The sequence below is a fragment of the Nematostella vectensis genome, chromosome 2 (assembly GCF_932526225.1).
Source record: "Nematostella vectensis chromosome 2, jaNemVect1.1, whole genome shotgun sequence".
Classification (NCBI taxonomy): Eukaryota; Metazoa; Cnidaria; class Anthozoa; order Actiniaria; family Edwardsiidae; genus Nematostella; species Nematostella vectensis.
The window spans coordinates 2,354,908-2,379,766 of record NC_064035.1 but is presented as its reverse complement, the minus strand read 5'-3'; the positions used below and the strand labels follow the sequence as shown (position 1 = coordinate 2,379,766).

At 40.8% G+C, this 24,859-nt stretch overlaps 3 protein-coding genes across 3 annotated transcripts; 2 read left to right on the top strand and 1 right to left on the bottom strand.

The window, feature by feature from the left end:
• The first annotated feature begins 583 nt into the window (after positions 1 to 583).
• On the top strand, positions 584 to 8,790 carry LOC5515503 (transmembrane protein 198). The gene is made up of 5 exons (XM_001635632.3): positions 584 to 2,231; positions 3,769 to 3,970; positions 4,233 to 4,799; positions 4,927 to 5,012; positions 7,244 to 8,790. Exons 1-5 carry the CDS (start codon positions 2,211 to 2,213, stop codon positions 7,283 to 7,285), a joined length of 918 nt encoding a protein of 305 aa, XP_001635682.2. The 5' UTR covers positions 584 to 2,210; the 3' UTR covers positions 7,286 to 8,790.
• On the bottom strand, positions 8,456 to 13,414 carry LOC5515498 (biogenesis of lysosome-related organelles complex 1 subunit 1). The gene is made up of 6 exons (XM_001635578.3): positions 13,222 to 13,414; positions 13,029 to 13,101; positions 10,986 to 11,053; positions 10,235 to 10,299; positions 9,655 to 9,739; positions 8,456 to 9,130 (listed from the first exon to the last, which is right to left on the bottom strand). Exons 1-6 carry the CDS (start codon positions 13,280 to 13,282, stop codon positions 9,108 to 9,110), a joined length of 375 nt encoding a protein of 124 aa, XP_001635628.1. The 5' UTR covers positions 13,283 to 13,414; the 3' UTR covers positions 8,456 to 9,107.
• Positions 13,415 to 13,494: 80 nt separating this feature from the next.
• Positions 13,495 to 21,913, top strand: LOC5515511 (integral membrane protein GPR155). Its single transcript, XM_001635631.3, has 13 exons — positions 13,495 to 14,063; positions 14,296 to 14,686; positions 15,352 to 15,517; positions 16,043 to 16,204; positions 16,801 to 16,884; positions 17,002 to 17,204; positions 17,280 to 17,376; positions 17,494 to 17,624; positions 18,131 to 18,518; positions 18,997 to 19,095; positions 19,552 to 19,616; positions 20,088 to 20,228; positions 21,206 to 21,913. The coding sequence occupies exons 1-13, from the start codon at positions 13,637 to 13,639 to the stop codon at positions 21,408 to 21,410; spliced, it is 2,559 nt and encodes an 852-aa protein (XP_001635681.1). The 5' UTR covers positions 13,495 to 13,636; the 3' UTR covers positions 21,411 to 21,913.
• Positions 21,914 to 24,859: the final 2,946 nt, after the last annotated feature.

The window sequence follows — 24,859 nt, the reverse complement described above, 5'->3', positions numbered from 1 at the left end:
TTAAAACGCTTCCTAAAACTATTGATAGTAGACCCTACGTATTGCTTGCTACACATAGAGCAAGTATTCTTTGTAAGAGGATAATTGAGAAAGATTACGAACGGTATCTCATGGATAGCAAGCGCTCCTCGACTTTCAGCGTTCGATGTGAACTTGCTCTATGTGTAGCAAGCAATACGTAGGGTCTACTATCAATAGTTTTAGGAAGCGTTTTAATAATCATAAAAGTAGGTTAAATAAGCACCCTAGTTTACCGGTTAGTGAAAAAGTTAAGGATGAACTTATCTATCAACATTTTCATTGCGACAATCATTTAGGTCTTAATAATGTTATGGTACAACTTATAGATAAGTGTAACTCTGAGGCTCAGCTTAGGGAAAGGGAAGGCCAGTGGGCTTATCGGCTTAAGTCTATCTAGCCGCGTGATGACTTTTTTTGTAGTAGGAGCCCACGTAGAGATGTGTAAATTCTTTTTATCCATAGCGCGCGCTATTCTAGAAAATGCGCGTTTTTGTCAGTTGTAATGTTTTTTGCGTCTCGCGCCACTATTCTGATGTAAATAAGCTTGTAACGATTCACCTTCTTCAGTCTGCCCTGAAGAAGTCTTATTAAAGACGAAAATTTGGCAGAGTCGATTTCCAGTTTTTGGAGTAGTGTATTCATTGTTCTGGTACGAGATCGCGACAGTTTGGGCTTTTTGATTCTATTCCAAATAACGTTGACACATGTCTAAGGCTGAACTTAGGGCAGATTTATCACGATTAGGTGGGAGAGTTGTAGTGTTTTACTCCATATTTGAACCGCTCGATAAACTCACATCGTAAACAGCGGAAACCTTAATAACAACTTCTGATCTGGGCCAATCAAAATATCCAAGAGAAAGTTACTAAGTCAGTGGCCAATCAGAGACTATTATAGGTTTTCCTGTGAAAGCCGTGACGTCACGGAACACGATTATCCCCTCCGTTGCGTAGACGCTACGAGAGGATTTCGCGAGTCAGCGGCTACACGTAGGCTATGTATTTGTATGGCCAATGAACAGAGTTTGTTTATGAAAAAACTCTACCAGAACATGATTTGGATAGAATCACATGCGGAGTGATGAGATCTATAGATCGACATTTGACATTCTTTTTGTTATATGCGAAGTAATGTACATAGCATTTAAAATGCAATAGATTTACATACAATATGGCATAGATAGATTTAGTTTTAATGATCACTAGATGTGTACAGATAGATACTCTAAATAAGAGTAAAATTTTAATGTTGTTTTATTATGAGCAGTTCAAACCACCCACGAGAGCCTGCAAAGTCGAGTTTATGTATTCCAATATTTTATAGATTATAATTCGCATTCTGCAGTACTGTATGTGGAAGACAAAAACGGCAAAAACGGGTCTTCGTGTACGCGAGTTTCTGATGCGAGATGCTTTGTTATGCTAATTTTCTCGCAGGATTTTAATCTTGGTTTTACCCCGCACGCAGTGTTTCCTTTTATGCAAACTCGATTCATAAAAAACAAACAAACAGATAATTCGAAAACACCTATGAGTTGAACATCAAGAGAGACGCAAGCGCGCCCTAGCGCACCCCAGATCTATAAAGAATATAGGCGAGGTGTGACGCGCGCTCTCGCTACACTTGCATGTCAGGCATGTAAATATTTGCTCATAGATCTGGGCAAGTTCGCAATCATTTGGTAATATTGCAAAGTTGAAATGGTGCAAACGTACAATACAGCACAAATACAAACAAACAATAGTGTTTCTCCTTTTCCAGGATGTAAAATAATCAGTGTGAAACTGTCAACGCCGACAGATCCACTCAACTTTGTAATAATTAGGGAGTTCTATCAACAAGAATATATCAATTGATCACTTTTACATCGATTACTTGATTGGTAATTAAGCATATTTCTAATCAGAAAAACAGGAATTAAGAAAAAAAAAAGATCATATCAGATACTGGTGATGTCTCGGAATTTATCATTGACATTCGAGTGTTTTTGTTGTGACAAAGCGTTTCCGGATATAGACGAAGTGCTAGTTTCTCCCAACGTGTTGTATTTGACCCTGGGTCCCTAGAGCACGTCCGTCCTGGATTTGGTCTAGTGGCGATGAACGGACGGCTTGGACTGTGGCCATCAAAAACAGTGTGAACTTTTTCCACCATTCAACTGTTTAAGGGAAATTCCATCTTGCTGAACAATGGAAAGAATTTATACAAAGGTATGTATATCTACGTGAAATCAGGACCGGGTGGAAGCGCGGCAGAACTTATGGAGGGGCTGTTGTTGTTTTGCAAATTCTAGCGCCGTTCAATTTACGGTTGCTTCACTTCTGACGCTAAAATTCGAACATTTTCCTGCTTCCGTACACATTTCGAACTACATGATAACCATTATTTTATCTCTATTAACATCGATGGAAATAGCTTGTTTTGGTCATAATGATTTGCCTTTACACGGGAGAAATAATTGTCTAGCTGCTCTTTAGACTTGCAATCAAGCGAAGAACAAATCCGTTGTAGTGATCATATTATTACTTAACATGTATGTTCTCCCCTGATTAACATAAAGGTTTAGTAGAATATCGTAGCTCATTTTTTATGCCTAATTTATTGTCGATTGATATAAATTGGATGATAACAGTACACAGATCTAAAGTTTGCGCTAAACAGATAAAGCAAAATGTGCGTGTTTTATTTTTATTCTAACATTGTGAACCAGCCTCGTAGCCAAAGTACGGAAACCTTCCCAAGATCAGCGAATATCGCATGAATAAATATAAAATGATGGTTTAACACGTCGAGTCTGAATTATCGCTTGTATACACACAGCAAAAATAACACGTCCAAATGCATTTTGTTTTTCTAACTTGGTAATTATGAAAAGGTTAAAAATCAACTCTACAGGGGATGGTTTTTTAGCTGCAGAATGTTTTTCCAGTAAAATAGTTTGCCTCAAAAAATATTTTTCATTTGGTATCTTAGTTCCTGCTTGTTTGTATAAGACTAGATATAAAAGTCACATATACTTACATAAACTAATTCTCGCAAACAGATAAGTGTTGAAGGGCATTGTGACCCCCAAGATAAGTTTTTAAAATGTTATTTACATTCAAAATCTTATAACAAGCTGTGATGGAAATTACTTAGCTCTTGACCATCAAGTGAAGCAAGGAATTGACTTTATCATCAGCTATTTTGTTTATCTTTAAGTAGATTATAGTGGAAACAATACAACAATTTAATTGAAGTAGGATTTCTTTTGGTGGACAAATTGGGACGGATTAAATCCAATATTGATTGTGAGCTATTTTGTTCCAATTACGAGGATTTGATAAACCTATGAATTGCTTTTAACCATCTAATTCTGTCATATTATCATTGAGCCACATCTAAATGCAAATTAACTTAGTTGGTTGTTTAATATTATTTGTATTGACACATATTCTGGCTAGCTAGGGGAAGTTACTTTCCAGATCTGGTTATGGTTATTCAAGGGTATAGAAAACATGGTTCTGATTAAAAAGACCACAAGGGGCTATACTGACCCTGGGGGGGGGGGGGGGGGGGGATCAAGCACATACCCCCTACCAGGGCCACACCTATCACAGAGAGGTGGGAGGGTTAGATGGGTACAAATTAAGAGTTTACAAAAAGAAGACAGCAACTGAGGCCTATTTTCTAGATTAAAAATCTTTTACATATCTAAATCTGATATTTGCCATTTTTGGTATGACATAATGTTTTTGCATTGTTCAGTCTCTTTTAGTGATGTCATGTTTCCTGGTCATGGTATCAGCACAGAACATTTCAAGATCTCCGCCAGGGAATGATACACATGCAAATAAAAATAAGCAGTGTGCAGAATTTGAGGTTTTTGTTCTTAATGGCACTTTAAACATCCCCTACACTGTGACGTGCTGCCTGTCCATTGTCTTTGGTTTCTATTTTGTTCTTGTTGGTAAGTAACACAATGAATAGTGTGGTAGGGTCCTGGCTCAAGCGTCAGTATCACATCAAACTTATTGTCATAGGGTATCCCAAGTTGTACTCAGACAACTTTGATAGCACTTGCCTGGTTCTATTTCTTTTGCCCATATGGCTAAGTGTTAGCACTATCACTATCACAATCATTGTGATGATTATTATTATTAGTACTATTATTCACTGTTATTACTATTATCATATTATTATGTAGTTAACTCTACCATTTTATCTGTCAGGTTACAGATGCTTTAAAGTCAGCTTGTTTCTCCTTGGCTTCATATTTGCAACCCTAGTCACCTTTGTCATCATCAACAATCACACCACACTACCCATCTGGGGCCTCATCGCAGTATCACTTGCTGTCGGACTCTTTTGTGGGCTTCTCACTACTTTTGTCACATACTGTGGGCTGTTCCTGGGAGGATTTGCATTTGGGTTTTTCATAGCACTTGCAGGGTTCTTTGTTGTAGAGTTTTTCTACCACATAACCATCAAGTGGATACCTTTTGGCATACTTCTTGGCTTAAGCCTTCTACTTGGACTCCTTACCCTCAGATTCCAAAAGCCCTTGTTTATCATGGCGACGTCCATGGTGGGCGGGGTCTTGTTGTGTGGAGGAATAGACTACTTCATGGAGGGGTACCTGCTGTTGGAGTACACATGGCATAGGATTGTGGCTGGTCACCAGCTTATTGATCACTGCTGGATTACTTGGGTGATTCTTGGGATATGGCCCTTGTTTTTTGTAGCTGGAATCATTGTTCAATTTGCTAAAACAGGAAGGAGATATAATCACAGGGCAGGTATGTTAGTTTTGCAATTGACTGTATTTGATTAACTGTCTGTGAGCTCTGTCTGTGAATGAGCTCAAAGTATTTCACAATACCCTCATCTTGAGCTGGTACATGACATGTATGTTTTTTTTTTCAGGAAAAAATTCAGTTTCCCTCCAAGGGGAGGACAAGGCTATGAAGAGATACAGAAGTCTGCAAATGAATGGTGATGTGGTTGCAAAGGTTAGTGTCTGTTGAATTAATAGTGTAAAATTTTCACTTCTGACATCAGTTTGATTTGTTGGTTCCCACCCTTGAGTGTTGTATACCTCCTTCTTAACAACAACAACAACAAACAATGTCCACCATAAGCTGTATTCCATAATCACTTGAGCAGTATGGTATCTCAACCATGCGGTATCTGCATCCCGTAATTCTCAACCATGCAGTATCTGCATCCCGTAACTCTCAACCATGCGGTATCTGCATCCCGTAACTCTCAACCATGCGGTATCTGCATCCCGTAACTCTCAACCATGCGGTATCTGCATCCCGTAACTCTCAACCATGCAGTATCTGCATCCCCGTAATTCTCAACCATGCAGTATCTGCATCCCCGTAATTCTCAACCATGCAGTATCTGCATCCCCGTAATTCTCAACCATGCAATATCTGCATCCCGTAATTCTCAACCATGCGGTATCTGCATCCCGTAATTCTCAACCATGCAGTATCTGCATCCCGTAACTCTCAACCATGCAGTATCTGCATCCCCGTAATTCTCAACCATGCAATATCTGCATCCCGTAATTCTCAACCATGCGGTATCTGCATCCCGTAATTCTCAACCATGCAGTATCTGCATCCCGTAATTCTCAACCATGCAGTATCTGCATCCCGTAATTCTCAACCATGCAGTATCTGCATCCCGTAATTCTCAACCATGCAGTATCTGCATCCCGTAATTCTCAACCATGCAGTATCTGCATCCCGTAATTCTCAACCATGCGGTATCTGCATCCCGTAATTCTCAACCATGCGGTATCTGCATCCCGTAATTCTCAACCATGCAGTATCTGCATCCCGTAATTCTCAACCATGCAGTATCTGCATCCCGTAATTCTCAACCATGCAGTATCTGCATCCCGTAATTCTCAACCATGCGGTATCTGCATCCCGTAATTCTCAACCATGCGGTATCTGCATCCCGTAATTCTCAACCATGCGGTATCTGCATCCCGTAATTCTCAACCATGCGGTATCTGCATCCCGTAATTCTCAACCATGCGGTATCTGCATCCCGTAATTCTCAACCATGCGGTATCTGCATCCCGTAATTCTCAACCATGCAGTATCTGCATCCCGTAATTCTCAACCATGCAGTATCTGCATCCCGTAATTCTCAACCATGCGGTATCTGCATCCCGTAATTCTCAACCATGCAGTATCTGCATCCCGTAATTCTCAACCATGCAGTATCTGCATCCCGTAATTCTCAACCATGCGGTATCTGCATCCCGTAATTCTCAACCATGCAGTATCTGCATCCCGTAATTCTCAACCATGCAGTATCTGCATCCCGTAATTCTCAACCATGCAGTATCTGCATCCCGTAATTCTGAACCATGCGGTATCTGCATCCCGTAACTCTCAACCATGCGGTATCTGCATCCCGTAACTCTCAACCATGCAGTATCTGCATCCCGTAATTCTCAACCATGCGGTATCTGAATCCCGTAATTCTCAACCATGCGGTATCTGCATCCCGTAATTCTCAACCATGCAGTATCTGCATCCCGTAATTCTCAACCATGCAGTATCTGAATCCCGTAATTCTCAACCATGCGGTATCTGAATCCCGTAATTATCAACCATGCAGTATCTGCATCCCGTAATTCTCAACCATGCGGTATCTGCATCCCGTAATTCTCAACCATGCAGTATCTGCATCCCGTAATTCTCAACCATGCAGTATCTGCATCCCGTAATTCTCAACCATGCAGTATCTGCATCCCGTAATTCTGAACCATGCGGTATCTGCATCCCGTAACTCTCAACCATGCGGTATCTGCATCCCGTAATTCTCAACCATGCAGTATCTGCATCCCGTAATTCTCAACCATGCGGTATCTGAATCCCGTAATTCTCAACCATGCGGTATCTGCATCCCGTAATTCTCAACCATGCAGTATCTGCATCCCGTAATTCTCAACCATGCAGTATCTGAATCCCGTAATTCTCAACCATGCAGTATCTGCATCCCGTAATTCTCAACCATGCAGTATCTGCATCCCATAATTCTCAACCATGCAGTATCTGCATCCCGTAATTCTCAACCATGCGGTATCTGAATCCCGTAATTATCAACCATGCAGTATCTGCATCCCCGTAATTCTCAACCATGCAGTATCTGCATCCCATAATTCTCAACCATGCAGTATCTGCATCCCATAATTCCTAAATTGTCTTTTTAGAACTACTATCAAGCAGAAGAAGCCAGGGGCACTTCAGTATGAGCTACATATTATTTTAAAATAACGACAAGTACAATTATAGCTTAGTGTGTTCAGAACTCTGCAAGAACTGTACAAAAATAAGTCCCATGGTGTAATTAGCTTTAGATACATGGCAGGACAGGAGTCAGGGCATCATCAACTGCCATTTTTTGTGAACTGGAGAATAAGCAGAAGGCAGCATATCGAAGGAAAACAATGTATGTGGTGCCATTAACGCACAGCAACACTATTTGTAGACACGTTTCATTTGGAGTATACCATGTTTTTAAAGAAGGCCAACACCCCCACCATGTTACACTCCTGCACAATACAGAGTCACACAAGGCACCCGTTTCCATTGGCTAATTCAATCAAGTACATGTACCGTAAATGAATAATGCCCAGGGCGTTTATTTTCAATTTCAATTTCAATGGTCCGAGGAGGGGGGGGGGTCGGGTTCAATAGATTGGAGGTGTTTATTAGAGCGGGGCGTTCTTTACAAACTAGAACAATATAACAAATCCAAGTAAAGTGGGGTTCTAGTATCAGTCAGGAACACATTAAATTATAGCCTGCATATCAAGCGTTTCTTGACTTTAAGCAAGCTGTACCCATCAGAAGCCAAATTCAGATAAGGGTAAGGGGGGGGGGGTTTACATAGAGGGGGGAGTTTGTTAGAGAGGGACATTCAATACAAACTTCATTCAATACAAACTTAGGGGGGGCATTCATTTGATAGAAGGCGTTCTTTAGATAGCAGGAGTTTATTAGGAGTTTATTAATTACGGTAGTGCTTGATCAATATTTTTTATATTCTTCAAATCTAAAAGCAAAGCATTTTAAGTTATTTTTCTTGCTTATTTTACTAAAAGGGTATTGTTCTTTTAATGAAAAGTCTCAATCTGAAATAGGGTCTCATACTGTATGTGATTTATCCACACAGAAATGAAACATTCAATTAGCATCAGGGTCCAATAATCAACAGAGCATTATTTAAATTCAGTCAACTCAGTCAACAATGTTGGCAATAATTGCACTACCTTGTTTATAAGGAAAAGCCATATAATGTGACCGGAATTATATTGGTTTTAATGTTGTTGTATCTCTTGTTTTTTGTAGTACACAGGCTATACTGGGTATTTTAAAGAGTTTTGATTGATTGTTAATAAAAGATACTAAGCACTACACACCATAGTGAAGGTTTCAATTATTGCAATACAGCTAGTTACTCCTTATACATTTTCAATTGATCCTGTTCATGTTGTTCAAAAGATATTTACAAGTAACAAAAGTCTGAAGTCTTTAATTTCATCACATGAGGAATTCTACCATGTAGCTTAATGCTATTTGTAGATTTCTTAGCCACTGTGTATGGTTTCAAATGCTTCTATTTTGTACATAAAGCTATCTTTTAATCAAAGATCTCATGCAAGGACTGGATATTTAATCTTGTAAACATTTTTAAGGACAATGTTAAGGAGATCAACTGTAGATCAACTGTATATAATAAAATCAGAAATTACAAGATAGCTGTTATTTTTTTAACACGAGAAGCTTACACAAATACAAAATAAAACAAATTACTTACTAAGATTGTCACGCAATGTTTATGCTGTCAACAATGGCATCTAGTTACACAGTTAAAAAGTTTTTTCCACCCGTGCACAGTTTTCATTAGTTCTGGTATCAGCAAACCACCAGTTGTGCTATTGCCTTTGGTTGTGAATATCATCAATGCAGAAATGCAGAAAACGTAATTTGTTTTTCTGTCCATGCTTACTGCTGAAGAAGACAACCCTGGCGTACTGTAACTCAAGTCAAACTATCTTTTATGCCATTCTGTCAGCTTGTATTGGGGACATCACCTATAAACAAATGTAAATCATTTGTTCATGTTTAGTTTCTTTTGCTCTGAGGCTAACGCTTGAAACATCAGAGTACAACTTCTCTGTTTTACAAAGGCGTACACATACCTGTCAACCTCCAAAAATCTCAAGGCTTGAGAATTTTTTGGGGGAGGGGTGGGGTATATTCATTTTTTTTGGGTGTCTCGTGAGGACATTAGATAAATTGCACTACGCAAGGGAATTATTGTTTCAAATATTTTAATAGAAAATAGGCAAAATGGCGATTTTCTATAGAATAATTTTTTGGAAGCGATAAAAATCGCTAAAAAGCGGGAGATTTGGTGCTCAATGCAGGGGAAGGGGTCCAAAATCTTGAGACTCCCGCCTAATGCGGGAGAGTTGACAGGTATGCGTACAACCTACATTTTCAACCTTGTGTTGATTCATAGCTCCTACTTTTCTAAGCTACTTGCTTTCGTTTCACACTACATGAAACATGGCTTCAGTGTGACTGCATCATTTCAATGATGACTGAAAATTACCTTTGTATGCATACTCCAGGGCGCTTGCAATAGAGGTCATGTCAGCCTCTATAACTCTGGACCAGTTTTCCACATCGCCTAGTTCCTGCAAATCAGTCAAATGTGTACAGAACTAAAAGGTGAATTTTCTGATAGACACCATAAAACAATACACATTTTAATATTATATTAAGCCACCTAAGAATACTTTCCCCTCCCTTATAACAACTCATTTCCCAATCTTTACCCATGTTCATTAGGCAAAGTCTCCACCTTGCCAAAACCTAAGGCTGTTCCACCCTAAACATAATATGCTACTTACCCCACTCAAGTTTTAGTTGTGTACACATTTTTTTCTGATGTGCATGATTTCCTTCTTTTTGAGTATTTAAATTTTTTTCTTATTTTTTGTTTGCAGAATCATTGCTTACATTTTTCACTCTCTAGTTTAAGCTGTACATATTTTGGGTACTTTTTTTTATGGCAGATGGATTTTTTTATCTTTCTCTATCTAAACCCCCCTCCCTCCCCCATTTTGTGAATAATCCCTCTCTAGGCAACCTGACAAACTAAAAACATTTGAGTAAAAAACAAGTGATACCTTGAGTGCCTGGTTAAAACTCTCGACCATCTGAAGCCATAGCACAGATTGTTTCGCAAAGGTATCTAAAATGAAAGTGTCATGTTATGCCCCACCCCCATGGTCCCGGGGAAGGGTGGGGATTAGGCTTTGATGCTGTACAAAACAGAGAAGAGCCCCCACCCCCACGGTCCCGTGGAAGGGTGGGGATTAGGCTTTGATGCTGTACAAAACAGAGAAGAGCCCCCACCCCCACGGTCCCGGGGAAGGGTGGGGATTAAGCTTTGATGCTGTACAAAACAGAGAAGAGCCCCCACCCCCACGGTCCCGGGAAGGGTGGGGATTAGGCTTTGATGCTGTACAAAACAGAGAAGAGCCCCCACCCCCTATGTACCCCCTTGGGACAAAACTGCAGTCAACTACCCCTACCCTTCGGCAACTACCTAGCAACAAGTCATCTGAAAAAAAGCCTTTCAAAACAAGTACACTTCAGTGAATTTGTACTAATAACTATGAAGATAACAGGGATCCGATGTTAGTTATCATTCATGTGCGTTTTGCACATTTCGCCATGCAGCTTGCCACACACTGCAAGTCTTAAAGTAAAAAACTGTCAATTCCCCCACCCTTTGTGACAGATTCTTGTTCAAAAGTGCTCTAAACTGCAACGTTAACCCCACACTTCCCTGGGACCATTGGGATGGGGGTTTCAAATGACTAGTGCATTAGTGAGATTATACCCACTATGGATAATCAAACATGGAATACTCACTGGCTTGGGTTTGAAGCTGTTTGGCTTCTGTCTCTAATTTTCTTTGATTTATATATGCTTGTTCGACCCTGTAAAAAGAAAACAGTTTTTCATCGATGCCACAGATGCTACAGCAAATGTTGCTACTTTAGGAATAGAAAGCATAATTTAAAGTGCATCTGAAGGAATAAAAGCAATATCCTCCAAAACGGTTCATCCATCGATATCTAATATCTCCTATGATGAAAAATTCTTTATTACCGAAAATCCCTGATTTCCCATAATCCCCGATTTTTTTACAGCCTTTTGAATATACCAGTCTGGGTGTAGGTACACCTATGGACAGTCAGGTACACCCAAGGACGGCCAGGTACAACTAAAGACGGCCAGGTACACCAAAGGACGGCAAGGTACACCTAAGGACGGCAAGGTACACCTAAGGACGGCCAAGGACACCTAAGGACGGCAAGGTACGTCTAAAGACAGTCAGGCACACCTAAGGACGGCCAAGGACACCTAAGGACGGCCAGGTACACCTAAGGACGGCCAGGTACACCTAAGGACGGCCAAGGACACCTAAGGACGGCTAGGTGCGCCTAAGGACGGCCAATGACACCTAAGGACGGCTAAGAACGGCCAAGGACACCTAAGGACGGCAAGGTACACCTAAGGACGGCTAGGTGCGCCTAAGGACGGCCAATGACACCTAAGGACGGCTAAGAACGGCCAAGGACACGTAAGGATGGCCAGGTACACCTAAGGACGGCCAAGGACACGTAAGGATGGCCAGGTACACCTAAGGACGGCTAGGTACACCTAAGGACGGCTAGGGACACCTAAGGACGGCCAAGGACACCTAAGGACGGCCAAGGACACCTAAGGACGGCCAGGTACACATAAGGATGGCTAGGTACAGCTAAGGACGGCCAGGTACACCTATGGACGGCCAGGGACACCTAAGGATGGCCAGGTACACATAAGGACGGCAAGGTTCACCTAAGGACGGCCAAGGACACATAAGGACGGCAAGGTACACCTAAGGATGGCCAAGGACACCTAAGGACGGCCAGGTACACCTAAGGACGGCCAAGGACACCTAAGGACGGCCAAGGACACCTAAGGACGGCAAGGTTCACCTAAGGACGGCCAGGTACACATAAGGACGGCAAGGTTCACCTAAGGACGGCCAAGGACACCTAAGGACGGCCAGGTACACATAAGGACGGCTAGGTACACCTAAGGACGGCCAGGTACACCTATGGACGGCCAAGGACACCTAAGGATGGCCAGGTACACATAAGGATGGCAAGGTTCACCTAAGGACGGCCAAGGACACATAAGGACGGCAAGGTTCACCTAAGGACGGCCAAGGACACCTAAGGATGGCCAAGGACACCTAAGGACGGCCAGGTACACCTAAGGATGGCTAGGTACACCTAAGGACAGCCAAGGACACTTAAGGGCGGCTAGGTACACCTTAGGATGGCAAGGTACACCTAAGGACGGCTAGGTACACCTAAGGACGGCAAGGACACTTAAGGACGGCTAGGTACACCTTAGGATGGCAAGGTACACCTAAGGACGACTAGGTACACCTACAGTAAGGACGGCAAGGACACCTAAGGATGGCCAAGGACTCTTAATCAAGGGGGGTCGGATAATCTAATATTGTATGATGTTGAACACACTTCACCGATCATATGTGAAGTACCTACCTTTTACAGACTGATATATTCAAAGGGCTGTAAAAAAAATCTGGGAATATTGAAAATCGGGGATTTTCGCTAATGAAGATCATTCTAGCATAGGAGATATTAGATATCGATGATTTAGCCGTTTTGGAGGATATCGGTTTACTCCTTCAGATGCACTTTAATTTATAGTGTGACTTGCATCTGTAAGACAATTCTGCGAGATGGTCTACTTTAGCAGGGTTTTTACTAGAGAAACATCTGTCACACTAGATATTACTCCTGTTGATATTTTAGTACTTAGTAGTCCTCAGCCTTGCTAATAGCTTTTCTTTGAATGAAGTGAACAGCTGTTAAAAGACCCTTTACATACCCTGAATTGACCGTGTCCATTAACCGATAAGTGAGCTTGGAAGCTTCAACGGCAGCCTCTCTCCTCAAGCGCTCTAATAAAGGGAAAGGTTCTTTTAGAAAATAAACATAACCAGTAAGAAAGTAAAAGCTTAACATAGCTTACTTATGAACACATTTTGTGAGGAGTGAGTAGACTAGAGTTCTAAAGTCACCTTGCTTCTCCTTGGCCACGGCTTGCTTTTGGTTGTGTTCCTTAACAGCACGCGAAAGCATCTTGATTTTAGGGTACGAATCTATGAGAATTCCAGTTGTTTCGTGGGTTTTTATAATTCGTATAATTCGTACTTTTCACATGAAAACAAACATGGCGCATCGAATTGTTAGAGAAAGACTGGACTTACACCGGCGACAACCAATCGTATCGCTCGTTATATCTTTTTCGGTCCAATATAAATATCTACCAATCACACAGCGTTGGTTTTCCCAGTTACTGTAATTCCTTACACCATGCTTTTTATCCTTTTGTGATTTTCGATAATGATTCAACTGTGGTCATGAGTTCTCAAATCTTACGTAACTCTTTTTGCGTTTTCGTTTTGCTTACGTAATGGCCACAGTCTATCTATAATGGGCGACTTCAGCAATAGAGGGGGGATGCTGGAGCCAACCAAAAGTGGACCCACGACCTCGCCGAGTACTGCTGCTACAAATATCAACAACCTTTTCCCGGCGTTAGTTGAGTGCTTTGTGATTATCATTCTTGGCTATGGCAGTGGCAGGATGGGTTTTGTGTCTTCGACACAGAGTAAAGGTATAGGCTGGTTTGTTTCCCACATTGCTTTACCGGCTTTGTTATTCAAGTCAATGGTCGTTCTGGACTTCCAAGCCGTGAACTGGCGTTTCCTGGCAGCCATATTACTTGCCAAAGGAACTGTCTTCGCTTCTGTTGCTATGTTTACTGTGCTGGTCACAAGAAGTAACAAGTATGGAAAAGCTGGGATATTTGCAATATTTGCTACACAATCAAATGATTTTGCACTTGGGTACCCTTTATGTAAGTTTGATAACTATATATTCCATTATTATTTGATAATGTAATGACAGTCAGTCATTTAGTCAGTCTTTCAATTAATCCGTCAGTCCAAGGGTGAGTCAGTCAGTTAGAGGGTGAATGTGCCAGTAATTCTGAGGGTGAGTCAGTCAGTCAGGGGGTAAGTTTATCTGTCAGATAGCCAGTTTTTATATTTGATTATCTACTAAGCCTTGCTTGTTTTTATCATTCTTAGTGAAGGCATTATATCAACACTCCATGCCTGAATATCTTCAGTACATCTACCTACTGGCTCCAGTCTCACTGGTCTGTTTAAACCCCATTGGCTTTGTCCTATTAGAACTTGGCCGAAATAAGAAAATGCAGCAAAGTAAATCTCATCTTGTCTTTGCAACAATAAAGGGGGTCCTGACAAACCCTATTGTAGTCATGACATTTATTGGTATACTTGGCAACTTTATTCTAAAGCAGGAAGTACCCTCATTGTTTGTTGGATTACTGGATGTCCTAGGGCAATCATTCTTTGCCTCAGCCCTGTTTTTTCTTGGACTTAAAATGGTTGGAAACATGAAGAAGCAGCTAGGCTATGGACTGATAGTACCCTTTCTATTGATCTTTGCAAAAATGTAAGTGACGACAAAATAGCAGGGCAAGGAGAATCTGGGGGGGGGGGGGGATGCTGGGGAAGCTGTTTATAGCAGGCAACCTTTTTGTTTTTTTCATTGTGAGGTTTGTCATAAAAAAAGAACAATGACTACCACTAAACCATAAAAGATTTGGCTGTACACAGAGCTTAACACAATTGACTAATGTGTTAGTTTCCGAGAACATTTGTTTCCAACTGAGATGTAACGACTAAGATGTGCTGTAATAGATTAATAGGGCCAGAAGGGGGGGGGCTGCACTACAATGACAAATATTCAAAATCACACCCAAGAAGCGACAAAGTTAATTGCTTCAAATGCCTATAATTTTGAGAACTGGGGGAAATAAGTTCTATATATTGTGTAATAATAATAGAGTGGTGCACACTGGTGCACATTTTTCTCTGTACAATCTGTTAAATTCTTTGGCACCTTCAACAACCTTCAGCACCATCAACAACAAGAGCATAGCTAGGGGTGAGCCCAAGTGGTGCTTCCTTTAGCCATGCCTGATCACCTCCCTCAGCTATTCCTAGCTATGTACCTGAACAAGTTATCTTTTCTAAGGCAATTCAGTTGCACAATTGAGTTCCTCCTTGTGCTGCTGTTTAGTAGAATTTCGTACTAATTCCTGTTTGTGTAAGCAGGCTTCTACTTCCCCTACTTGCACGAGAGTTTGTGCAGGTTTTGCATGTCAGCAATGTGAGAAATGGAACAGACTCCTGGAGCATGTTTGGATTCTTGTATGGAACGTTTCCAACAGCACCCACTGTCGTCATCTTTGCCTCTAAATATGGAGTGGAGACCGATGTGGTGAGAAGAACAACACTTTTTAATTACACAGCCTCCTTACACATTACATGTGATGACTCTAAAACACACTCTTCTGCAAGTTATAGCCAAATTCAAATCAAAATCCTTGTCTCATCTGGGAATAATATGTAGTCAGTCAACCATCTAAACTAACCGATGGCTTTCATGGTCATAAACCATTTGATTGCACACAGCAAGGGAATTGATTGGTATGATTAACTATGCACTATTCCCATACGTGGTGGTTGTGCAATAACAAAGTTAGCTTTAACAAGCAAAAGGCACAAGCATTCCTGAAATTGGACTTGGCCAGGGACCAAGACCCCTTCCTTTCTAGCAGCCAAAAATACAAGAGAAAATGTCCTAAAAGAAGGGATGACTTACCTTTGAAAAAGGGCCTACTTCAGTGCTCTATTAGGACTAAAGCATTAATTGCCCCCAGGGCACATGCTGTAGTAGTTATAAACATTTAAGTAAAAAAGCACTATATACACAACTTTCAATTGGAATCTTCTATTAACCCAGATGGCTAGCAGTATGGTTATTGGCACATTCCTGTCAGCTCCATTGATGTACATTTCTGCACGCATGGCTGCCATGAAGTATACTCACCAAGTGTCTAGTGCCTACTACAAGCTGCTAAACAACACAGTCTCTGATGCTAGCAGTGTTGGCCTACCATGTGGGGTATGTAAATAAGCCCATTCATCCCCCCAACACTCCTCCAAGACCCACACACCCCTGTTCCTAGCACCATTGGGCTGCAATGTAAAAAACAGTGTACATCACATGTACGTTGGCTCTCACCCCATATGTCCTCCCCACACACACCTGTTTCTAGCTGCAGTGTTTGTCCGCAATTTAGGGTATGCAAATATCAGTGTTACTGGTTTCTATAGGTCCTCTCCATCTCTCCTCCCCCACGCCTATGGTACACAGCGACCATCTTCTCTAAAACATACTTACTGGCATACCTTCTTTAAATCCTTTTAAATACTTGCACATGCATGATATGGTGTATTAGCCGGTTAAATCCTAATACTTGCACATGCATGATATGGTGTATTAGCCGGTTAAATCCTAATACTTGCACATGCATGATATGGTGTATTAGCCGGTCAAATGTATTTTCTACTCACATAAGACGAGTTTTGTACATAACCACTTAAAAGGCTCATGACAATCAGACAAATTGCAACAAAACCTACTGTCATTGCATTTATTTGTTCATGGTTCTCACTAAACCATCCCCCAATGTACCATTGTCAATGGTTGTGTTTCAGGTCTGGGTAATACTCATGTTTGTACTGGGTAGACGTTATGGAGTGTTTCCGCACAAGTTTACGCTGTACCTAGTCATTTCACAGGTATTCCAATAATTATTTATTCTCTCACTGATGAATTTTCACTTACAGTAATTTTGCTCAAAAGTCCTTTCTTGAAGAGTTAATTTGTTGCCCTTATTCATGTGTAATCTCTTACAGGTAGTGTTGTGTATATCTGTTCTCTTGGCTGAGATCAACTCTACAAATGAATACTGGCACATGATCGTGTTTTTGCTACACACCACAGCACTCCAGTGCTGCAAATGCTGGGTGGCAGTTGTTGCGGTCTGTCTGTGTGTTGTTCGTTGCGGATTTGAGATGAAACGCTTTGTTCTACCAAGTCTCTATGCCTCTGGGTTAGGGTGAGTGTGGTTAGCAACATGTTTTTCAATTTTTCATTAATTTTCTATTAATGATATTTTTGATATATTCGACAGTCTCCCAGTTTTACTAGGAGGGATAAAACTGTGTTTTGTGAAATTGGAACAGCTATCAAATGAACCCCGCCCATATCTTTACTTTCTCCAACAGCAGGTAAGATATTAAAGCAGGTACAGAAAGTGGGTCCTTTTCTCCCTGGCTATTTGCCTTGGAATGAATGGCTCAGTTGTCTGTTTGTCTCGGAATTAATGGCTTGTTGTTCAATTGCAGATAAGCATATTGACTTTTGACACAGTGGTAGTGATGCTTTGTGCTGTTGTTGTCATTGGTTCATTGGTTAAACTGCAACGCTGTGACAAGTTCTGCAAGTGCAGCAAAAAACAGTCAGATATTGAGGATAGGTGAGGAGGTAGATGTTATTGTTTGTGTTTGGCATTATTATTGGTGTTGTTGTTGGTTCTGTTAGTGTTGTTATTATTGTTTGTTTAATTGGTGTTGTTATTATTGGTGTTGTTGTTATTGTTGCTAGTGATATTTTTGCTTGTTATTGTTGTTTCAGTTATTGTTGCTGGTGAAGTTTTTATTGTTGTTTCACTTGCTTTACTGATTCTTCATCCCCCTCTGCATTCTTTTACTCCCCTATCCTTTTTTCCTGTTTTAATTTTCATAAGCTAGTTAGATTTTGTCTTACTTTTTGTTTGTAAACTTTGTACTTATTATGGCTCTTCTCCCGTCTTGCAGCAGTCAAACAATCCATGTGCTTTTACTCCCTCTTTTTTCTCTCTGCACGTGGGGGTGCATGAGTATCACACAGGTACTGTCACCCATGGGGACTACTGGGCGCAACAGCCCATCACATAATTACCATATTTATAAATTTTGTTTTGAAATTGATTTCTTCATCCAGATGCTATCGTTGTCAGGAAAAGGCTTCAGCAGGCAAAAACCAAGAAAATCCAATAAACTGTGCAGTAGATGCTGGCTGTTGCATCGCTAACCTGCCCCAGGACAGTGTAGCAGACATAGAAAGCCTGGATGAGACCATGAGTCTACTGAGTGAACGGGTCTCCCACAAGGAATACTCCTCCATAGAGGACAAAGAGAGCTTATTGAATGGCGTGACACGTGGCCTTACTCAGAAAGATAGTGAGACAAGCGTGACTAGCCTTGGTTCATCATTAAGGCTGACATTGCTGGAGCAAGCTTTGAGTCGTGAGGAGACTTATGAAGGAGATAAGCACCAGTTGGGCGGGCATGTCGTCATGCTTTTGATTTTCCTCATCTCCATGTGTCTGGTGAGTTGTGCAAAAAATACCAAAAGTAATGTACTTTGAGGAAAAAATCTCTGAAAGGCTCTTCAGCATTCAATAAAAGCTCTGATAAGCCCTCTGGGAATTATTTCTTTTTTGTCTCCTAGAGGGGAGGAGAGGTTTGGGAGGAGAGCTTTGGGAGGAGAGCTTGATATATAATTCCGTTTTAAGGGGGAAGAACTAGAGCACTACATTTTAATGCTTGAACTTGAGATTTTTCCAAACCAAATTCGAACAAACAGTGCGCGCCACTATGCGCAGAAGGGGTGTGCAGTGCAATTCAAGGGATTTACGTACCTTAAGGAAAGTGTCACATTAATATTCTTTATGCATCTTAGATGAAAATTTTGGTTCTAGAGGGGGGGACTAGAGCACATGCTTGAACCAGAGATTTTTCCAAACCATCATAGCTCGTTCAACTCACCCCAAATAGGTAGCTCAGGGCCTGTTTATGTTCCAACAGACTATCTTTCTAAACTTGTGGTGTCTACTGGGTGAGTCCAGAGAGTCAGGAATTTACATTGCACTGAGAGAACTGGATACCATCCTGACATTTGGACAGGTACCTTTGTCTTATCTATTTCTATATCTTATACCCTGCTAGCAGAGCTCTCTTCCTGTTTGTTTTTTATTAGTTCACTATAAATCTGTGTCGCGTCTCTGTTCTATCGCATCGTTAGAAAACTTTGCTAGCAGGGTAATATTTTGTGGATATTTGTTTATAGTGTGATGCCTGCTACCGTTGTCCCCGATGCATTTTTTAAGCAAGGACCAAACACTGGATTGCCTTCACAAACTTCATGACCAGTAGAATTCTGTCTTGTTCTATGTCCACTGTAGCATTTCTTTGCCTCGTTGGCTGGCTAGTGAGGTTCATGTTTATCACGTTTGTTTTTTAATATTTGGATTACTTCACAAAGCTTTCAAGCTGGTCATGCTACAGTAACATGTGTTGCGCTGTAACAGTTAATTGCATTTTGCATATATTAAGCTGCACTGTTTTTTTTTTCTATTGTAGAGTTTTATTGTGTTTGCCTGTTTTGGTCTGGAGAAACAGCTGATCATTATTCCCTTTGTTAAAAGGTAAATGTCACTTTGTTATAAAACAGTAAATGGTTTCTTTATCATTGCAATGACTTTAGAGGCTGGGGAGGAAGGGAGGGCTATGGGGTGGTTCCATTTATACCATTCCTCTATATAAAGCAAAAGAAGATGTGCTGACTGGCATCTTGTTAGTGACGAGCAGACCCAGCAGACCCAGCAGGACCAGATGTTCCTTCTTGGACATACTAAGTCCTTATAAACTAAATGTGAGAAATGACAAATTCTTCCTGTGAGGTGTGTATGGACCCTTAACCCTTAGATGCAGTGTATAACAGATCATAACCTCAAGGCACAGTGGATAAGAGACCTCTACAATATGGCACATTGAAGAATAGACCTCAACCATGGCCATTTGAATAAGAGACCTCAACCATATGGCATAGTGTTTAATAGTCCTTAACCCTAAGGGACAGTGTACAAGAAGAGTGTATTGACCTCAGTATGTCATAGGTGGAGACGGTTCTGGTATGGTGCTGAGGATTTGGCATTACCGCCTCCAGGTGAGCTGGACCCAGATGTTATACATCTGTGTGAACAGTTCAGGAAACATCACAAGCTCAAGTGCAGAAGGGCACTGGTTAGCGACAAAAGGTGAGAATTACATCATTACCTTGTGACAGCTTCTTTATTCACTTTAGATTTGCTGACATGTTGTGACATTTATAAAAGCCTCCTTATGTGATCTTATGTGACACCCTTTTCACATGACCTTTTATGACACCCTGTTTACAAGACCTTCCATGACACCCTGTTCAGTTGACAATCTCATGACACTATTCACATGACCTTCTATGACACCCTGTTCACAGGACTTCCAATAACACCCTGTTCACATAACCTTCCATGACACCCTGTTCACATGACCTTCCATGACACCCTGTTCACATGTCCTCCATTGACACCCTGTTCACAAGACCTCCCATGACACCCTGTTCACATGATCTCTCATGACACCCTGTTCACAAGACCTCCCACAACACCCTGTTCAGGTGACCTCCCATGACACCCTGTTCAGGTGACCTTCCGTGACACCCTGTTCAGGTGACCTTCCATGACACCCTGTTCACATGACCTCCAATGACACCCTGTTCACATGACCTCCCATGACACCCTATTCAGGTTACCTTCCATGACACCCTTTTCACATGACTTCCCATGACACCCTGTTCACATTACCTGCTATGACACCCTGTTCACAAGACCTCTTATGACACCCTGTTCACATGACCTTCCTCGACATCCTGTTCACATGACCTCCCATGACACCCTGTTCACATGACCTTCTATGACACCCTGTTCACATGACTTCCCATGACACCCTGTTCACATGACTTCCCATGACACCCTGTTCACATGACCTCCCATGACACCCTGTTCACATGACCTCCCATGACACCCTTTTCAGGTGACCTCTAATGACACCCTGTTCAGGTGACCTCCAATGACACCCTGTTCACATGACCTCCAATGACACCCTTTTTACATGACCTCCCATGACACCCTGTTCAGGTGACCTTCCATGAACCCTGTTCACGTGACCTCCCATGACACCCAGTTTCTGTGCAAAGGTATCGCCTTCGCACATACAAGAATGTGTTCCGCGGGGATCAGATGGTGGACTGGTTACTCGATTGTGGATTGGTTGAAGATCGCCCGGCCGCGGTGCATTACGGTAACAGTCTACTGCTGGGCCGCATAATCGAACACGTGACCAAGGAACACGCTTTCTACGACAGACCTTACTTTTACAAGTTCGTTAAAGATCATATTTAAAGCCGCATTGTCACAAGTTTACTTCCGGTCGATTACGTAACAATATCCGATGATTTTTAACGGAAAACGCGAAAAATATTTCAAAATATTGAAAGCAGTGTGTCTATTGAAAGTTTCTTAGAGGATGTGATTGATAATTTAGAGCGGATGGCCTGTTAAATATCTCGGATTCTAATAGATTCTTTTGTTTTTAACCGTTGAGGTTTCCGTCGGACCTCCGGAAGTAAACTGGTGACAATGCGGCTTTAATGCTGAATATTTTATAATTCCATTCCATTATACTATAAATAGATAATCACTCAGGAATGACTGAAAGCTTTATAAGAATGCCGTTAGTTTATTTATACATTATTTGTTTCTGAATTTAATAGAGATTCGATCTGTTATTTAAAGTTGGTGTTGGGTCTATAAACAGGGATTGTCTTCAAGAGAGAATAAATATTATGTTCTCTTGATTTTATTTATGATTATCACAAATAAAGGAAGTTAAGTGTGAAGTACAAGATACCGGGATCAAATGTTTACCGGCGATTATTGTTATTCTGCGTTTAGTGAGGTCCTTTTGAAGCATTCTTCGTAAGAGCTCCTGTCAACTCGGCGGTTGATTGACAACTGAAGGTGACAAACGCCTGATACAGGCCATTTTACAGCCCGGTTTCGTGTTATACGCTCACTTAATCACGAGTTTGCTTTCAAAGAGGGCGAGAAAGACGGCCATGAATTATATTAATAGATTCCATTATGGTTGAAGAATATTTTTTTTATCGCTAGGTTTCGGGATGTTTTTAGGTTTCTTGGAACTTTTGAGTATTTTCAGCCAGAAAATTAAAAAACCATAGTAAAGCTGGCAGGCAACTCAGCAGGCAACTCGGTGAAGTTAGCAGGCAACTCAAATGTGATGATTTGTGTAATATCTCGGCAGGTATATGGCCGATTGTCACGAAATTTTGACACGATTGTACAAAAAGTACAACAAACATATTCATGCATGTATGATATCAAATATTATTAATCACGTGACTGTGTGACGTTGAACGTTCCAGCAGGCAAGTCGTTACATCACAATTGTCGCGATATCTACGTCCCCTTTTTACCGATAGTCATCAAACTTTAACCTAAGTGTACAAATGTAATAACGAAGACAACGCCGTATTAGTTATTCTCATGACGTCATCAATCACGTGACCGTGGGAAAAAACATTTTCTCGAGTTCCTATTGAGAAAACATTACGAAACTTTCGAAATATGACAAATAGCACATGGGATTTTACAATCATGAACTTTTAAAATATGACGTCATCAATCACGTGACCGTGGAAAAAAAAAGTCGATATCTAGAGTTCTGACTGAAATAACAGTGCAAAACTTTCGAAATACGACAAATTATGTATGTCGTTATTAAAGCCTAACTTTTTTGGAATGTTTTCGTGATTTACTTTTATAAAAACTTTTAGCAGGCAACTTGACAGTACAGCAGGTAACTCGTGATGCACTGGGAATATCGTATTCGTCGTTATTAAAGCTTCACTTTTTTGGCATTTGTAAGTGATTAACTCGAATAGAAACATATACTGAAAATATCGTAATCGTCGTTGTTAAATGTTCACTTTTGGCACTTGCACGTGATTTACACATCTTAACCTGCACTGTAATTCCTACCGTTTCTCTGCCGTATCTACGCGTATTATTTTCGCTCGATATGGGCCATCGCTTAAGCTCATCGATTATCAGTCACTAACCTAGAGCGCGAATCCTAACAAACTCTCTCTCTACACGACACAATATAAAAACTCATACTCAAGGAGCCAACTGTCCAATACTTATATAACCACTATCTATCTTCTATTTGTCATCGTTGATTTGTCCCCTATCTGCACGCTTTTAGATATTATTCCTCACCGGTCTTGTTATTGACTAGATTTTTCACAAGCTCACATTACACTCACAGGAAATTATCAACAGGTAATTATCACCCTCGTTCCAAGGTCAAATACACTGTTCTGCCCTAACTCCAAGCCCGTTTTCTACATTTCATTTATAGCCACAACTCTTAACTAACATCCCCAATGCAATACACCATATATAATAGCCATAATTGCACACTTTAACCCACGCACTAACGTCTATCATCATACATTTTATAACCCCACACAGCCGCCTCGGTACGAATACCAGATTTAAATGTTCACTTTTTGGCATTTGTACGTAATTTACTCGAACAAAAACATATAACAGGCAACTCGACAGTACAGCAGGTAACTCGTTATGCACTGGGAATATCGTATTCGTCGTCATTCAAGCTTCACTTTTTTGGAATTTGTACGTGATTTACTTTAATAAAAACATATAGCAGGCAACTCGACAGTACAGCAGGTAACTCGTTATGCACTGGGAATATCGTATTCGTCGTCATTCAAGCTTCACTTTTTTGGAATTTGTACGTGATTTACTTTAATAAAAACATATAGCAGGCAACTCGACAGTACAGCAGGTAACTCGTTATGCGCTTTGAATATCGTATCCGTCGTTATTGGAGCTTCATTTTTTCGTATTTGTACATGATTTACTTTAATAAAAACATATAGCAGGCAACTCGACAGTACAGCAGGTAACTCGTTATGCGCTGGGAATATCGTATTCGTCGTCATTCAAGCTTCACTTTTTTGGAATTTGTACGTGATTTACTTTAATAAAAACATATAGCAGGCAACTTGACAGTACAGCAGGTAACTCGTTATGCACTGGTAATATTGTATTCTCCGTTGTTTAAGCTTCAATTTTTAGGCAGTTGTAAGTGATTTACTCTAATAAAAACATATAGCAGGCAACTCGACAGTACAGCAGGTAACTCGTTATGCGCTTTGAATATCGTATCCGTCGTTATTGGAGCTTCACTTTTTCGTATTTTTACATGATTTACTTTAATAAAAACATATAGCAGGCAACTCGACAGTACAGCAGGTAACTCGTTATGCACTGGGAATATCGTATTCGTCGTCATTCAAGCTTCACTTTTTTGGAATTTGTACGTGATTTACTTTAATAAAAACATATAGCAGGCAACTCGACAGTACAGCAGGTAACTCGTTATGCACTGGGAATATCGTATTCGTCGTCATTCAAGCTTCACTTTTTTGGAATTTGTACGTGATTTACTTTAATAAAAACATATAGCAGGCAACTCGACAGTACAGCAGGTAACTCGTTATGCGCTTTGAATATCGTATTCGTCGTTGTTAAATGTTCACTTTTTGGTATTTATACGTGATTTACTTTAATAAAAACATAGAGCAGGCAATTCGACAGTACAGCAGGTAACTCGTTATGCGCTGGGAATATCGTATTCGTCGTCATTCAACCTTCACTTTTTTGGAATTTGTACGTGATTTACTTTAATAAAAACATATAGCAGGCAACTTGACAGTACAGCAGGTAACTCGTTATGCACT

Excerpts from the sequence above, each read along its gene's own strand:
- LOC5515503 (XM_001635632.3), top strand. The coding sequence starts at position 2,211 with ATGGAAAGAATTTATACAAAG. Across the intron at positions 3,971-4,232 it reads TTTCTATTTTGTTCTTGTTG|GTTACAGATGCTTTAAAGTC; the intron begins GTAAGTAACACA and ends TTTATCTGTCAG. Across the intron at positions 4,800-4,926 it reads GAGATATAATCACAGGGCAG|GAAAAAATTCAGTTTCCCTC; the intron begins GTATGTTAGTTT and ends TTTTTTTTTCAG.
- LOC5515511 (XM_001635631.3), top strand. The coding sequence starts at position 13,637 with ATGGGCGACTTCAGCAATAGAGGGGGGATGCTGGAGCCAACCAAAAGT. Across the intron at positions 14,687-15,351 it reads CTATTGATCTTTGCAAAAAT|GCTTCTACTTCCCCTACTTG; the intron begins GTAAGTGACGAC and ends TTGTGTAAGCAG. Across the intron at positions 15,518-16,042 it reads ATGGAGTGGAGACCGATGTG|ATGGCTAGCAGTATGGTTAT; the intron begins GTGAGAAGAACA and ends CTATTAACCCAG.
- LOC5515498 (XM_001635578.3), bottom strand. The coding sequence starts at position 13,282 with ATGCTTTCGCGTGCTGTTAAGGAACACAACCAAAAGCAAGCCGTGGCC. Across the intron at positions 13,102-13,221 it reads CGTGGCCAAGGAGAAGCAAG|AGCGCTTGAGGAGAGAGGCT; the intron begins GTGACTTTAGAA and ends TCCCTTTATTAG. Across the intron at positions 9,131-9,654 it reads CCTGGAGTATGCATACAAAG|GTGATGTCCCCAATACAAGC; the intron begins GTAATTTTCAGT and ends ATTTGTTTATAG.